At 33.6% G+C, this 16,717-nt stretch overlaps 1 protein-coding gene across 3 annotated transcripts in view; it reads right to left on the bottom strand.

Annotated features, from left to right (window-relative positions):
• The window catches only part of LOC106459867 (beta-1-syntrophin-like), a 75,625-nt gene that overhangs the window by 49,949 nt on the left and 8,959 nt on the right, over positions 1 to 16,717 (bottom strand). For all 3 annotated transcript variants that reach the window (XM_013919538.2, XM_022386425.1, XM_022386426.1), the window contains exons 2-3: positions 15,486 to 15,889; positions 2,663 to 2,805 (exon numbers count right to left, since the gene is read on the bottom strand). In XM_013919538.2, the coding sequence (XP_013774992.1) occupies positions 2,663 to 2,805; positions 15,486 to 15,889 (547 nt within the window). The remainder of the gene's footprint in view (positions 1 to 2,662; positions 2,806 to 15,485; positions 15,890 to 16,717) is intronic.

Here is a 16,717-nt window from a genome sequence, read left to right as displayed (position 1 = left end):
AATTTGAAGTCATTCTAGAAAGAAAACAAGGTTAATTTAGATTTATTTTGATTTTTTTTTTTGGTGATTACGAGGTTGTCGAACTGACCAATCCGTTTTGAGATAGGGTACAGAAAATAACATATAAACTATAAGGATGTAGTGAAAAAAACGTTTGAAATGCATTTAGGAGGTTTTAGGGATTACACAAAGGAAATTTGAGATTTTTGAGATGACAAAAAGTATTTCTAATTTTAAAATCAAAATTACTTAGCACATGGACTATTCAAAACAAATACTCAGTATCTTCATGGACAAAACTTTTTTTATTTTATTAGATAGACTTCACTAAGAAATATGACTTTTTGTATGTGAAAGACTTGTAATATTAACTGAAAGACTGCCAAATTTTGTGAAGATATACCTAATATATAGAGAAACTTATAATTTGACCAACCCCATGTTGAGAGAGTTAAACAATGCATTTTTATTAGGAATAATAGGAAAAACAAAATCTAAGTATTTTAATTTTCTGTAAATACATACTTTTATGAAGGTTCTTGACAAATTTTAAAACATTTCATCCACTAGTTATATACTTGGAATGAAATATAACAATAGCGATGTTACATCCCTACAATGTAGGGATCTGGGGTGTGGCAAAAGCATCTACATAGGGAGTATGGAGTTGAGAGCAGATCAATGGATTTCTAAGGGGAGGGACCATTCTGTGTGTAGGGCATAATCTCGTTATGAAAGACAGCCTATGATAATGGCCAGTACACCCAAAACATTACAGGTCTTTAAAATCAGACAATTAGAATAGGGTCAAAGGAGGAGGTCCAGTGTCAGGAAGCAAAGAGGCCTGGAGAGTGCACTCCCTCAGTGGTTGACATGAGATACAACAGTGGAACTGTTCAAATGGATCAGAACTAAACAATTCATAAGGAAAGATAGGAAATGTGAGGATGCCCAATAGATAATAAGCAGTTCAAAACCATGATAAGTAGAGAATGCTTATCTACGGACATAAAGCTGAAAGTCATACCATTATTCAGTGACATTTCTTGTCCTGAGAGCGAAGCATTCATAAATAGGTAATGATCCAGTTTGGGAGGAGGTAAAGAAATGTCAGATGTGGTGTTAGAGCAGTCTAGCCACCAAGTATGAAAAGGAGAAAGATGGATTGATTAAGACAGTGAAACCCTGTAAGGGTCCATTGGTCATGCAATATCCATTTTTTGGAAGTATAGGTGTGCAGCCATATGAAAGCAGAGGTTCCAGAGAAGTCACAGTCCCCAAAAGAGAAATAATCTCTTCAGTAAAAAGTTAATGCAAGTTGTAAAACATGGTGAGTAGAAATTCAAAATCCAGTAGGAGAATGGGAGAAGGTCGGGCATTGTCGAGATGAGTCAAAGAGAGTTCCCCGATGTATAGGAAATTGGGTGAGGGTGAGAAAGGAAGAAGGAAATTGATGAGCTACCCCAAATGATCAGATTAGTAAAGAAGGGAAATGTTTTGGAAAGATTGTGACTTGGAACAGGTGAGAAGAAGCCTGTTGCAAATATAAAATGGAGTTGCAGATCCAGAATGTGAGGAAGTCAAGTGAAGGCTTGCATAATGCAAATTAATATACAGGGGGACAAATGCTGTACCAAATGAGAGAGCATGGGACTGGAAAATGCAATCCTGGTGAATAAACAGGAGAGAAAACATTGCGAGGACAGAGCAACTGAGATGTGGAGAAAGACATCTGAAACAGACTTTAGTCATCTACAGGTTGGGTGGAAATGATCAATGGAGAGAGAGAAAAAAAATTCACCATCTGAAATTGTGTGCCAACCAAGAAACAACAGAGGGAAGAGAGGTCTATAATTGAACATCAGTCCTCGACCTTTTGAGGAGAACAGAAAGGCAGGAGTAAAAATCTAGAGGGGTTGTGAATCATCACAATGGCTTATTTCCCCAATAACTCTGACATTACCTCTTCAAGACATTGAAATTATGCAGGATTATATGTTTGCAAATGTGATAGATGGGCTTCCACATATCCTTTACTGACTGGATGATCACCAACAAGTAGAACAATGGATGGAAGTGGGACAAAATGTGGAGAGCAGATGAGACACGGGAATTGAACAGGGAGTGTTATGATTGATAAGATTGATTCTGACTATATGTTTGCCTGTACAAATGACATATTTGATCTTAGGGGTTTAAGTGTAGACATCAAAATTTCAGAATATGAAAAAATACTTAAGGATAAATATTACTGAACCAACTTAAATTTCTCACTAAGTAATTTAAAGGTAGATATGGTTTTTTGTGTTTTATGTAAATAATACACTCATTAAGCTTGCACTTGATATATTTTAGTAAATACATTTTAACAGAGAAATTCTGTGCCTTACACAAAAGTTAAACACAAAAATGCCAGAGAAAATGTTTAATTTGCTAATTTTAATAATCATCCTGAAAGCATTGATCAACATTATCATTTCCAAAAGATCCTAAAACATATATTAAACATTTTTCTACTTACATTACATATAACAAAGAGCAAAAAAATTATCCAATAAAAAATAAAACTATTCACTACAATAACATCACACTACTACAAATGTTTCAAATCATGACAGTACTAGACATAAAGCAGGAAAAGCTTAAACTTAACATATTCTACCTTGTTTGAACAAGAGGAGAGCTGTGCGCAGGGACAGCCCAAGCTTCTTTGGTCCACGGGACAAGGTCATAAAATAGGACATCTCGCTCAGTCACAGCAAGAAATATTTGTCTCCATTGTACACTCCCCGATTCATCATGCGTCTAAGGAATGAAAGTTATTATTGTTATTACATCTAATTCTTATTAGAATCTTTGGATCAAAAGTAAGCAGAACAGAACTAAAGAGTAACTTACTTATAAATTAAAGTTAATCCTGTATAGTAAACTGACTAGAAGTTACAAGACTAGCAGTAGGATTTCCATTAATTGGAAAATTTAAATAATTAGTCTTATTTACTTAACACTGACTACTGCTCATCAGTTTCATCTCAACTACAGTGAAAACATGGAAAGCATATTATTCTTTAGAATTTAAATTATACAAATGTAACACATCTGGAATATACAAATAGATAAATGTGCCATTCTTCAATTCACCAATATAAAATCAGTCAATCAAACTAAAAACAAAAACTGATATAAAAATCAATGCTATTAGGTGACAGCAAATTAATACTAATTAATACTTTTATATAAAAATACCATAAAATGAATGGAGAGAAAAGATATAAACAATTAATTCTTATTTAACTCCCCTACTGATTTTTAACACAAATTCTGGATTGACTTCAAGAATGACATTTTATTTTTCTTAAATCAGTTATATTTCTTTCATTAACACTTTTGTTAGGAAATCCTTCAAGCAATCAAGTTTTCTTTTCAAAAAGAGTATGTTAAAGAATTATATTAAAAAGAAAAAATACACAATGGTCTACATAACAATAAGTACTCTAATAAACTGAGAAAAAGACATACAGATATTAATTAACTTCAAAAAATGATTATTTCATCAGATTTTACTATATACCTGTATTGTTCTTAGAAAATGAATGTCACATACAATCAGAGGGTGCAAGCTTAACTCCTTTTGAGTTTATTTTTGGTTTAATTACTTCATAGCTCTAAGTACTAATTTTATTTATTTTATAATTTATGATGCTAATGTACCATACTTAAAATACTGCAACTGAAGAACTATCCATACTTCTGAAAATATTTTTTATTTAGATGATTTACAGCATACACAGATATTGTGGAAATCTTGACATTTCTTACTACACTTTTCAGAATGGCCAGAACTAAAGTTTGTATTTCTAGACTCATGCAATGTCTTTAAGTAAAGGCATTATTTAAAAACTTCTACTTTTTTTTTTAAGTTTATCATTAGTCATAAAAACTTGTCATTATAATTGCCTATTTAGAATAAATAACAAGCCAACATAAATTTTTATCACTAATTTAACTGATTAGCTTCTAGCTTTACAGTAAAGATTTCCTGGAATTATGAGAAGAGTTGTAACTCATGGGAAGTCTTACATTTCTGTTCCATATATTAACTTGTAGGCATACACTAGATATAAAAATTACAAAATTATGAAATTCATTTAAAAGTAAATGAACCTGTAAAATAGCTTTCACACTAGTGACCAACTTAAAGTTAAAAAAATTTTCATTCAGTTTTGCTAAGCAAGAAATATAATTAAGAGCTTTATGTTTTTGTTTCTCACTTGTACACAGATTTTTACATTAACTGTAACACCATATTTACCAAGAAAAATAAAAACATTTTAAGCTAAGTATACAGTTCCACTTACATAGAGATATACAGCAAACACTAAATCAAAGTACATGTTGAGAACTGTAATAAATCAAGACTTATGTGAGTCAAACTGTTCCAGATGGTCCAATTACTAATCTTGTAATATTTAGATAATAAAAAAGCATTTACTTTCTGTTGGAGGTAATTTTCACTGTGAATGTACAAATGGAAAAACTTGTTAACTTCAGTCCTTAACTTTCATTTATTGGTTTTGTAATTTTCCCAGTTACTCTTCATAGTTAATTGTTAAATAAAACTAAAACAGTGCAACAAGAATATATTTAAATTTTTGTTATTATACAAATAACATAACACACAAGGGGTTTTAATTTAGCTAGAACTATAAACAATAACCATATTTTTTGTAATGACTGTGATACACAAAGAATTCCTTTGGTTATTCCACACTACCCTGCTGTTAAAATCCACATTTGAAGTACAGTATTTTAGAAGAATTAAAGAAAATTTATGATTATAGACTAAATTTCATTTAAAGATAAGCTAATAATTCTTTCAAAAAGAGAACCAAAACCTATATAAAATTTTTTACACAAAAACTTAAGAAATCAGAAATGTTTTCATGCAAGAAGCTCACTTGTAAAAAATTGTTATATTTTGTGTGCATGTATCAAGTATAATATTTATGGCAAAGCTACTAAGGCTTTTTTCCTGCCATCCCTAACTTTGAGCTACTGTCCAGTAAGCAGTGCCCTAACACCCACCATCCATACCAAAGGATTGACTGTCACTCTACTAATACACCCTCAGTTTAAAGTGGAAAGAATGTTTTTTGGTACCCACAGATTTTAAAACCACACCCTATATTCAGTATGATAAACATATTTTTTGGAGCTAGAGTTAAAAAAGAAATTATTTTAGTTCTAATTTTCTGTATAATTGAAGTAAAATTGTTTATCATTTATCTTGTTTTGTAGGCAATGAAACATGGCAGACATACACGTTTAAGAGTCAATTCACATACCTATCATGAGCAAATGCCAAACTTAATTCATTACCAGTAAATAATAATTTTTATAATTGTATTTCTGTATGATAAAGGTATGTAAATAAATTATTATTACTTCTTTTAGTTTTCCACTAAGTTTTGTGTTTGTATACATTGTCAGAGCAGCTATAATTATTTTTATATTCATTCTGATATTTATTGAGTTGTTAGGAAAATCTAGAATGAATTTTATTCAAGCTTTTAGTCTTATTCAACAATTCATTCTGAAGAATGACCAAAAAAATAAAATCAGCAAATAAAACTTAGGAAGAATTATGAAAATTTTGTTTATATACACACACACACACACAGGCTGAGTATATTACATTAACATGGTTTTTGGAACATAGCACCTTGTAACACCAGTATATCTTCCTATGGAAGTTAATATTTTTTTGAACCAAAAATGTATTTCCAATAGGTACTCACACCCCTCACACACACAGTTATCTTGATTTTCTTTCTGTCCCCTAAACACTGCTAAAAACTTTTAACACACAGCACACCAGTCTATATATCTCACAAATAACATGCCACTTTTGAATATGTATATAGCATGTAACCACCCTCCACCAATAGTATATATTGGAATGGCTATCTCCCTCTGAAGTTCCTGCTCAATTGTCACTTTGGAGAATTGGCAGAATCTAAAATGAAGAACACCAGCAGTGGGGAGGAAAGGTGAGAAGTGCATTAGAAGAGGTAAGCACTCATCAGAAATATATTTTCAGTGTAAGAATATGTGAACTTCCAATACGGTCTTATTTCCTCACACACACACAAAGCTAGAATTCCACATTGAAACAGTAGAGGGTCCAGTGTAGACACCCAACACTGCAACCAAATGGAAAGAGACTCTCTAGAAATAACTGGTGTGCTCAGAGACAAAACCGAAGCACATGTGAGGTACTGCAGTACTTCTAGAGCAGGTATGCTCTTCACCCCCCCCCCCAAAAAAAGGAAATGAACCTGACATGGGCGGAATAAAAAAAGGATGTGCACAAGCATAATTTGTTCTGAGAGGTATAATCCACAGGAAAAATGGAGAGCATCTGAATCAATCACCATCACACAAACTGGACTGGAAAACAGCTGGATCCCATAAGTGAAGATCCAATCTATGAAACGAAAACTCGATACCCACACGAGGAGAACAGCAAGTCAAGAAACAGTTCATTGAAATATGATGATGGAGAGAAACAACTAGCCTCTGCAATGGATCTATCCAACTTTAACCAGAGATGAGGTTCCACAACCTGTCCACAGCATTAGGAGGTTGAGGATCAATCAGACAAAAATAAATTAAAGTAACATAAACACTGTGGCTAGGGCATGTGATATAAATACACCAACCCCAACAATAAGTCAACAGAGTATCATACGTCAAGCAACTGAAATTACAAAGAGGAAGTTAGCATTTTTCCAAAACTGGAGAAACTCCCAAACCACCGCAGAAGTACAACACATCGATTATGGCATTACGGGGTCATGTCATTACCTCAGTTCAACCATAAGAACAGAGCAATACTTGTAACCTGTATTAAGAGCAGAAATCTAATTGACTCAACTGCAAATGCAGGGAAAACAAATCTTGCACCCTGAATTACAAGGAGGATGTGAAACATTTGCTCAACCACAGGAACAGTGTATGCATGTTCTGTCACCGGTATTACGAGGCAAGTGAAGTCCCCCAAACTCAACCATAAAAACATGGAAGGAAACCTCCTGCAACCAGAATTAATGAGAAAGGGGCCTTTACTGCACTCAATTGTGGAAACAGGGCAGTGTCATCCTGAAGCCAGTATTATGAGGAGGATCCCCTGTAGGCTGGTCCTGCTGCAACCAACATTTGGTCCACCTGGAAATAAACATCCTCTTTGTCCTCTTCTCACTGAGTGGATAAATATGCAGTTTTATTGTAAGGTAAATTTCTACTTCACACTCAGAAGGAAGCCTTCTTGATTCACCACCCTAGTGACTGGGAACTGTTAAGTAGTAAGGACTCCTGTGCTCCATTTGGAGAAAAAAGAGGGAAGTAATTGCAGTGGGGAGTCTGGAGGAATTTTACACTGGAGAAAGTACAATGGGTGTCCATGATTCCTTATTTTGAAAAGCATACTGTCCCCAATTTATGCAATCAAAGGGTTGGCAGGGATGGGCAGAAATTCCCTTTTGCTTTACTCATAAAAATCCATGAGTGTCAGTTCGCCATTGAGTGAAACTTAAGAACATTGAGATAGACAGATGTATATACCACTAAGCATGGTACAACACTCATCACAGAGTGGGATCCCATTAGCAGCAGTAAAAGAGAGTCCCTGAAAATAAAATGTTGTGAAAATACTTACCCAAGTCAAAGGCAAATGGACATGTGTAGAATTGCCATGGGAGGGAGACAATATCCACATGAGAAAGATACAGTCAGATAATGAGCCAAGAAGGTATTGGGAGTAGTCCACATGCCAACCTAAACAATTTCCTCCAATGGAAAGCAAAGAAAAGCTGCCAAAGACATGGCGATATGACAAATTTGATGAGAAGAAACAATGACCTTCCATGGATAAGTCTGAATATGCCAGCCCAATGAGTTGATGAACCCAACCAGTTAATGTGACAGAGGAGAGACTACAGGAATAAAAAGTTGGAAACATGAACCCTGAAAGGAGGCAGTACATGTTGCATAACACTGTAAGGAGTGAACTAGACAAAGAAGCCAATCAGGATCAGTATGGGAGTACAGGTGGGAAATGAAAGATAAAGAAATGGTGTGAAAGCCAAACTGCCTTCACAGGCAGCAGAGGTTTTAGGGAGGGAGGACTGGTCTGGATATAGGATGGTATAAAAGGAATGGTAGAGGATTCTGTTAAAATTAATGGCATAAATATCCTATTGATGATGTCCATAAGTTAGGAGGAGAAGGAAATGGGTCTTGAGGGAGATATGGTATATGGAATACGTTGACAAAGGTTCAAAGGGAGGACAGAAAAGGGCATAAATGATCACACTGAAATCCCAATCAGGTAATTCAAAGGAATGCAGAGGATACATGATACAAAAGGAGTGGAAAATGAGTAAAATGACAGGGGAAGTCAAAACCTTATGAAAATTGGAGAAATAGAAGGTGTTTGACAAGGCTGCCTGATAGCTAGACACGGTCAAAGTGAACAAGCATTCGTCAAATAGGTGAAGAATTGGGAAAGATGAGGAACAGAAGGGCAGGAAGAACAGAAACCACACAAGAGGAAGGTAAGGGTCTGGGCAAGAAAGGAAGAGGATGGGAAACAAGGATGGGCACTTCCTGACAGAAAGCAAGATGTGGAGATAATTGTGTGGCCAGAGAAGACAAAGACAAATGAAAAATAGCCACATCAACCCTGGATTCCAAAGAATTTGGAAGACCTCCAAATATAGTATTGCATAAGAAAGAAGCCTGACACAGATCCTGCAGATATGAATGAGGTGATGCACCCCCGCAAGTAATGAATCTCTCCTCAAACAATTTCAACAGCACAGTATCCAGGTATTAAGGGAAAGAGCAGAAGCAGATAATCAAGCCATAGTGAACCAAAGAAGGGATTTGAGTTAATTTTGCACATGAATCCTTGTGAAGGGGGTAAAACATGAAATTACTGGCCAAATGTATGAATCTAGCTCCCTGTGAATTAAGGTCTGTACCTCCTCTGTAGATAAAGTCGAATCAGATGCCTGGATAGTTATCGACCATAACAGGAACTTTCATAGTCAATACACTGAAATGCAAATTCATTCATAGTTCCCTTGTAATTTGTTAACAATAAACAAATGTAGAAAAAAAATTAAAACAATTGAATGCAAACCCAGTAAGTGAAAACTGTTGGGAAAAAAACTGAAATGTCAATGAAACACAATCTTAAATGGCAGTCACATTCAAAAGCACACATCTAAGCAATGCTGTGCCAATCAAGAAAGTGCAATACTATTAGTGGAGAGTAGTCACAAGCTATATACATGTTTAAAAGTAGAGCAAAATTTGTGGAGTATAGAGACTAGTACACTGAGCATTAACATTTTTTTTTAGCAATGCTTAGGTGGCAATACCTATCAGAAATACAATAAATAAAATGTTAACTTCCATAGGAAGATATACCAGTCAAGTTGCAATTGGACTGCTGGAAAGGTTGCTAAGGAACCTTCATCCTCATACACTAAACAGGTTTAAGGAAGTCTGAAGGGGGTAATGGCATGCTTCTTATACGACACCTTTATGAGGGAGACTTTTGCAAATGAAACTATGCTTCTGAATTGTCAAGATGCACTGATGTAGTGACATGGACTATAACAAGGTAACATGGTCCAAAATCATGTTAATATAATATCAGAATAGTATGAATACCCATTTCCTACTCCACATGTTTGAAGCATTTGACAGTTGAATGGATATGACGTAGAAGTAACTTGTGTAACTTTTCTATGCAAAGATTCTTCTTGGTTATGCTGTATACTGTTGTCTGGGATGTGTGGACAGCTTTTCCCATTGACCTTTGTGCTTGTGGTTTCTCACTTGTTACAAGATGCCATACCTTGCATAATATTATTGGAGTAAGACTTGTTGCAGGTCTCTTTTCTACCCTTTCCAGATGGGTCATGGGTCAAAGGCCATATCATTGTGTTTGTTGACTCGCATTCAAAATTTTATTAAACTACTATTTCATCAATTTATGTCAGTAAGTTTGGTATCAAATTATAGAATATAATACAAAATTTTGTGTTATACCTTACTCAATTTCTTAATTGAAAAGTAAATATATAAAAATAAAAAAACACAATTAAACGTCAAGTTTTGTATGTCACATGGTATATTGAACGCAGCACTGGTTCAAATTAGATGTTTGTGATGTCATAATACCAAGTCTATAGTTTCATACGAATTAGAAACTCAAATTACCAATATTGACAAGCTAGAATATAAAAGAAGAGCCTCTTATCTTTTCAATTTGCTAAGATATTGCTCATGTAATAAATCAAACACAGTGGCACCCCACCCAGTTCTTTCCAATTTTGGAAACACTCCCTTATGTACACTTACTTCTATATATGACATGAATAACAAATCGAAAGCTCAGAATGTCCCCATAGTGGCTTTCTCAGCCATTTTAACGTGCTTGGATGCCATCTCTTTCTTTCGAACCAAGATTTCAAGGAGGTAGGTTGTGTCTTTAGTCTGCTCAACATTTCATATTATTTAGACTGAAATATAGTTGATAAATTATAGTGTAATTCTATGGTACTGATATAGTAATTTATTAATTTTTAGTTATGCAACTGTATATATAAAAACCTAAAAATATTTTGCTTCATATCCTCCACGTGTAAAGTTTTAAAAGGCTTAGCAACCTATGTCAAGCAGCAACTGAGTACAAAGGTATTAACTAAAAGAGATAATTGTTTGCTTTACTTTTTTTATTTACTATTCTATGTTTTAAAAACAATAAGTTTAAGAACTTATTTCTAAATAGCAATAATCTATATACATATATAATGTATAATAATTGAAATGTGATTGTATTTTACAAAATACTAGTCTACTAAAACACAGCCAAGCCAGGTAACTTTGTAAAGGCTAAAGGTCAGTTTTATATTATTGGATACAGTAACATGAGTGCACATGCACCACATCATTGTAACTTCTGTATTGTTAGCCAAGCACAGCTGAATACACAATATAATAAAAACAATAAATGTATAATGTTATGAAATTTAAGCTATTTAGTCTAAATAACATGTTATAATTTGTAGTAATTCAAGAAGGAAAATGGCATAACTTATATTTATTTCCTTTTTTTTTTTTAATGTGGTTACGAGATCGGTCAAATTGACCAAACCCATACAAAGATTCGTTACTAAAAATAACAGATAAAATATAAAGTATTTTCTTATGAAACCTTTGATAACCATTTGGACATTATAAAGATTTTTCATATGAAATTTGAAAATTTTCTGTTGCACAAAAGTATTTTTAATCTTAAAATAAAAATTACTTTGCATGTTGGATAGCCAACATGCAAAAAGAAAGAAAAAGGCATGAGAAAAACATTGCATTACAAACCTTAAGACTTAATAAAAAAATCTTATATTTTGCATATGAAAGCATTGTAATGTTTACTCATAATCTACCAAATGTCATTAACATACGCTTATTAATTTAAAGATGATACATGTTCCTTTCTTTTCTAATGTCATTAACCCCATGCGCATAGGTTTAAGTCAAATTATATATATGCCAAGACCTTTTACAGTGTGTCATTCAACACAGTATTATGTATCTGATGTTAGAGTTACCAACTATTCATTTTACTAAACATTACTGATTTAGTGACAGTTTGTGGTACATGAAGGTAAATGTCAGATAAAATATACAAGAACACTAAAAAAACCTGGAAATATGCATTTTGGAAGTTCTAGAGGTTATGGAAATGCAACATGCAAACTATACGATGCACAAGTTTTTTTTTTATTCTTCATATGAACACCAACTTGCACTCTGGCTTGTCAAAGTCCGAGTCAGACAGACATCAATTAACATAAATATCAGGGCTCGATTTTAACAGTCATCTGAGATGACTAAAAATTTCCTCGGATGACCAACTTAAACCCATGTTGTCCAATAAACAACTAGTGCCATGAAACAGGACCTTACTCAAAACAGCACAGCAGTCTACTGTACACTTATTCATTCCCACACTACACATGTAATGTTGACTGATCCTCAACCAAAATTATTGGTAAATTCCCCAACTATGAACTCAAATCTTTAAACCCCCACAAAAATGTCTTTTGGTCAATTTTTATTTTGTTTAAAAAAGATGGTACTTTGTGCAAGAGAAATATTGATACAATCCCCCAAAAGGGGCTAAAAACGTTAGGAAAAGCTTGCTTTTGTGATTAGCTCATAATGCTCTTTTAGTTACTAAACTTTCTATTGTGGAAAAGCTGCACCTCCTTGCTGCTTTATTTACATAATTTTGTATGGAGTTCAACTGAGAATGAATGGCTATATATAGTAACACAGTAAAGTGTATACACTTAGTTGGTTATGTTACCACATATGATATTGCACGATGTTTGTATGCAAATATATGGGCGGGTGGGAATTTGCACAGAAAACTAACACCGATAACAGGAATATTTAGTGAGGTTAATTTCTAGTATAGATGTTTATGACAATAAAACTAATATGGTTGTCTCAAATTCTTACCAATAAATCTATTGTAGGAACTAAAATGATCAAATTTATAAAATCAAACTCAGAATTTTCATTGTTAATTGTCACAGTTGTAACACTGACCCCCTTTTGATTATGCACTTATAGACCTAATGCTAATATTAGACAGACATGATGAATCTAGTCTAGGAAATACAGAAGACCTGGCTACAATGAGAAGAGTGGGAAAATCCACGAATTAAACAGTGCATAATAATGATAACTGCTAACAAAATTTTATGAAAGTTTTGATCAGTACAAAACAGAATAACAATAAATAAGGCTAGCTTGGCCCCTCTTCAGATCAATACAAACTATGAGTATGAACAATACATATCAGCAGTGTGTGTGTGTGTGTGTGTGTGTGTACACATGTGCAATGCTTAGGCATTGTGTACATATTACATGCATTATGTGTGAGAGTTCCGATGCAAGTCTGGTCTTACTACAGGCTGTACTTTACTGTACTTGGCGGGTAGGTCAAGCTAGTTATAATAGAAACACTAAACTGATTGGCCAAGATCACTGTTCTATTTAAAAGTTTTTCAGGTCATTGACTGTTTGTTTCCTTAACATACTATGTAACATTAGCACGGTTTGGGCTTATATTTTCCAATGTAATGAAACTTCACTGGAAATAAGGCATCAAAAATTAGTTGAGTAAAGATGCAAAATGGCCAACTAAACATTAATTGTACTTTTTGGAAATTAATATAAAAACATCAAAATTCTTATAATTTAGTTTTTAGGGTCTTTGTACATCAATATTGTTGTAACTGGATCTTTTTGAGGGTCTATGCATTTTTTTGGACAACCAGGAAATTTCCTTAAAATCAAGCCCTGCATATTGACTTACCATGTCAATCTAATAGACCAATCCTGTGCACATTTGGTGAAGTAAAAAAAGATATTTCTGATCTGAACACATCTTTATGATCTGAATGTATAAATATTTTATGTCAGAAAGGTCTCTTACATACTCTTCCCAAAAGCAACCAACCTTAAGCACTATTATACTACCTACAAAATGCCAAACAATGACGTTATGTAGTTCCAATACATGCCATTCCACTGCAACTTTATACTGGCTGTGGTTATCATATGGCTTGCTGCTTTGCACATTTAAAATCATTTGAATATAACATACTCAAACTTATATATAAACAGGGCTGGCACAAATTAAATACTGGTGTAATTATATTAATATCATCTTACTTTACTCTTCTATAAATACTGTAGAACATATCAATTCAGAAATATTCAGGTAATTTTTCTAAAATGTATTATTTCATTACTCTCACTTGTCCTGTGCAGTCATTTCAGAAAAACTGGTACCCAACGTAATGCTTGAGATAAGGCCCAAGAATGGACTTTGTCTGTAATAGGGTGAAGGATGTGAAAGTTTTTGTAATTAAACAAAAAGGCTTACTAGCTTTTATCCCACTAGCTCATATGGTAGAGCACTCACTCATGGTGCAAGTAATCCCATGATAAATTCTGCTCACCAGAAAAAAAAAACACTTAAAAAATTGCCACATATGATTCATATCTGTCAGTCATCAACGTATTTCATCAGAATAACATTTTTATTGCCACAGATACTGTGCTGTATAAATTAAAGGAAAAAAAAAAAGCACCATGAAGATTTACAGACAACAATTCTAATTTTTAAGAATCCTAAGAAATAACCTGGTAGCACAGTTGTTGTCTATTCTATATAACATAACACACCATAACCTATGGGCAACAAGGAGCACTGGATTCTTCAAGACTGTCCTTACAAACCCATTCTTGGAAAAATTGAAAATTTATACCCACCCTTTACTTTTCAGGAAATCACTGATTCCACTCTTTAACTCCTGTAAAGACCTAACCTCCCCTAATGCTGACAACAATGTATTTCATAAGTCAATTACCCTCTTAGAAAAATATAGCTCTATTACCTGGAGCCTAACCTGTTTTAAACTTGTATCCTCTCATCCTACTATCTTCAGAATACAGAAGAAATCAGACACCTTTATACTATAGATCTCTCGGATAGTACAGTAAGCTTCAATAAGATCAACTCTAGAATTCTGTTAGCTTTACTACTAAAAACAGAATACTGCTTCAATAGTTTGAATAACTTATCCACCACTATGCCAAGACCCTTTTCTTTAATCACTCTATTGAAATGTTTCCCCATCTATACTGAACATGCATACTATATGATGATAAACCTAAATGCAGTATCTTGTACCTACCATTACCAAAAATCATTTGACAAATATTTGTCCAACTTGCCAACTGATCCAAGTTATTCTGTAATACTTCAACATCATCATCATAGCTAAAAAATAATGTCATCAGCAAACATTACTAACTCATTAATTATGTTCCTATCAAGAGCATTAATGTAAGTAACAAAGATCAAATGCCCACAACTGCTTGGCAATTGAGTATCCAATAAACATCCTTTATTTTTGAATACAGCCTAGTCATATTGCCAAGATTCGTGACAGATATAAAAATTACCAATGTGGATGTGATGATGATGCAAAAGTGTGATACACAAACAAAACTTAAGAAACAGAACTTATACTTTCATATATCTAAATTTGCAAGGTTATCTTACATCAATATATGGTATCAACATTATATGCATGAACAGGTTAGCATGCTACTCTTAGTATAACAGAAACTTAAAGTTTAATTATAATGAAAGAGGAAGAAGCTTTAACAGAAGCATGGACTCATTATTATATTTAATTATAGTAAAGTTGACATAATGGTGAATAACTGAAAAATCTGCTGCAGTTCATAATAGTTTGAATTTATTCTCAATCATAAAAATGATGAAAAGAAAATGATGCATTGATAACAAACATTAGACATACCTTTTCACTAAGCCAACCCATATACTTGAGTTCTGCTTTCTCTAAGACATCAACTAATAAATGATTGGCTTCCACCACTGCCTTACTCATGAGATTATAAATCACTGTATGGATGGCATTAAACCAGGCTGAGCACTGAACACTATCAGAACATCGTAAAATACATGAATTTCGTCTGTCTGGAGAATGCAGCTCAAAGGTTCTGTTTTCTGGATCTTGGATTGTAAGATTCCTCACAAGGTAACACAAAAGCAGTGGAACACACCGAGTATCTGACCTTGAAAGTTTGTCCTGCTCTCTTAAAATGTCTCTTGAGAGAAACCCACCATGCTGAAAGTCCCAGCCTATTTCTGATAGCACCATGGTCTTCCGGAAATATGGAGTCACTTCCCGCAAATATTTTACTGCAAGATATATCAGCCAAAAACTCAAGATTCATGACAGATATAAAAATTGCCAATGTGGATGTGATGATGGTGCAAAATAGTGATGCACAAATAAAACTTAAGAAACAGAACTTATACTTTCATATATCTAAATTTGCAAGGTTATCTTACATTAACGTACAGTACCAATGTTATATGCATGAACAGGTTAGCATGCTACTCTTATTACAACAGTTACTTAGTTTAATACTAGAAATAAACAATCTTAAAACACCAAATTTTGTTATTTTTCTTTAATTGGACACTCAATGTTTTGTTTTACAGCTTCTTCATGAGTGTTCCACTAAAACACAAACCATAACTGACAGTACAGAGCTTCCAAAGTGGTCTTTTAAGATTGCATATTTCAAGTATTAAAATGTCATTTATATGCCACTGTGCACAAAAGAAAAAATAGTTACTTACAATAAATACATTACCCAACCACCTGTGAATCACAACTCATTCTCTCAAGATACTTATATGCTAATCTTGAAAGCAACAAAAAGAAAACAGTGGAAAAGGAACATGGATGCATAATATGTATGTATGTATATTTATACAAGCAACAAAAAGAGAACAGTGGAAAAGGAACATGGATGCATAATATGTATGTATGTATGTATGTATATAAATGTGTGTGTGTGTGTGTGTGTGTGTGTGTGTGTGTGTGTGTGTGTGTGTGTGTGTGTGTGTGTGTGTAGTAATTATAACTTAAGTAACGTAAGTAAACGTAAAGAAATAAACAACCACCAACCTAACTAGTTAACTAAAACTAACCTAACAAATAACTAAAATACTAACTAA

This window comes from Limulus polyphemus, unplaced genomic scaffold, assembly GCF_000517525.1.
Source record: "Limulus polyphemus unplaced genomic scaffold, Limulus_polyphemus-2.1.2 Scaffold671, whole genome shotgun sequence".
NCBI classification, from domain to species: Eukaryota; Metazoa; Arthropoda; class Merostomata; order Xiphosura; family Limulidae; genus Limulus; species Limulus polyphemus.
The sequence above is the reverse complement of the archived record's forward strand: the minus strand, read 5'-3'. Positions and strand labels throughout refer to the sequence as shown.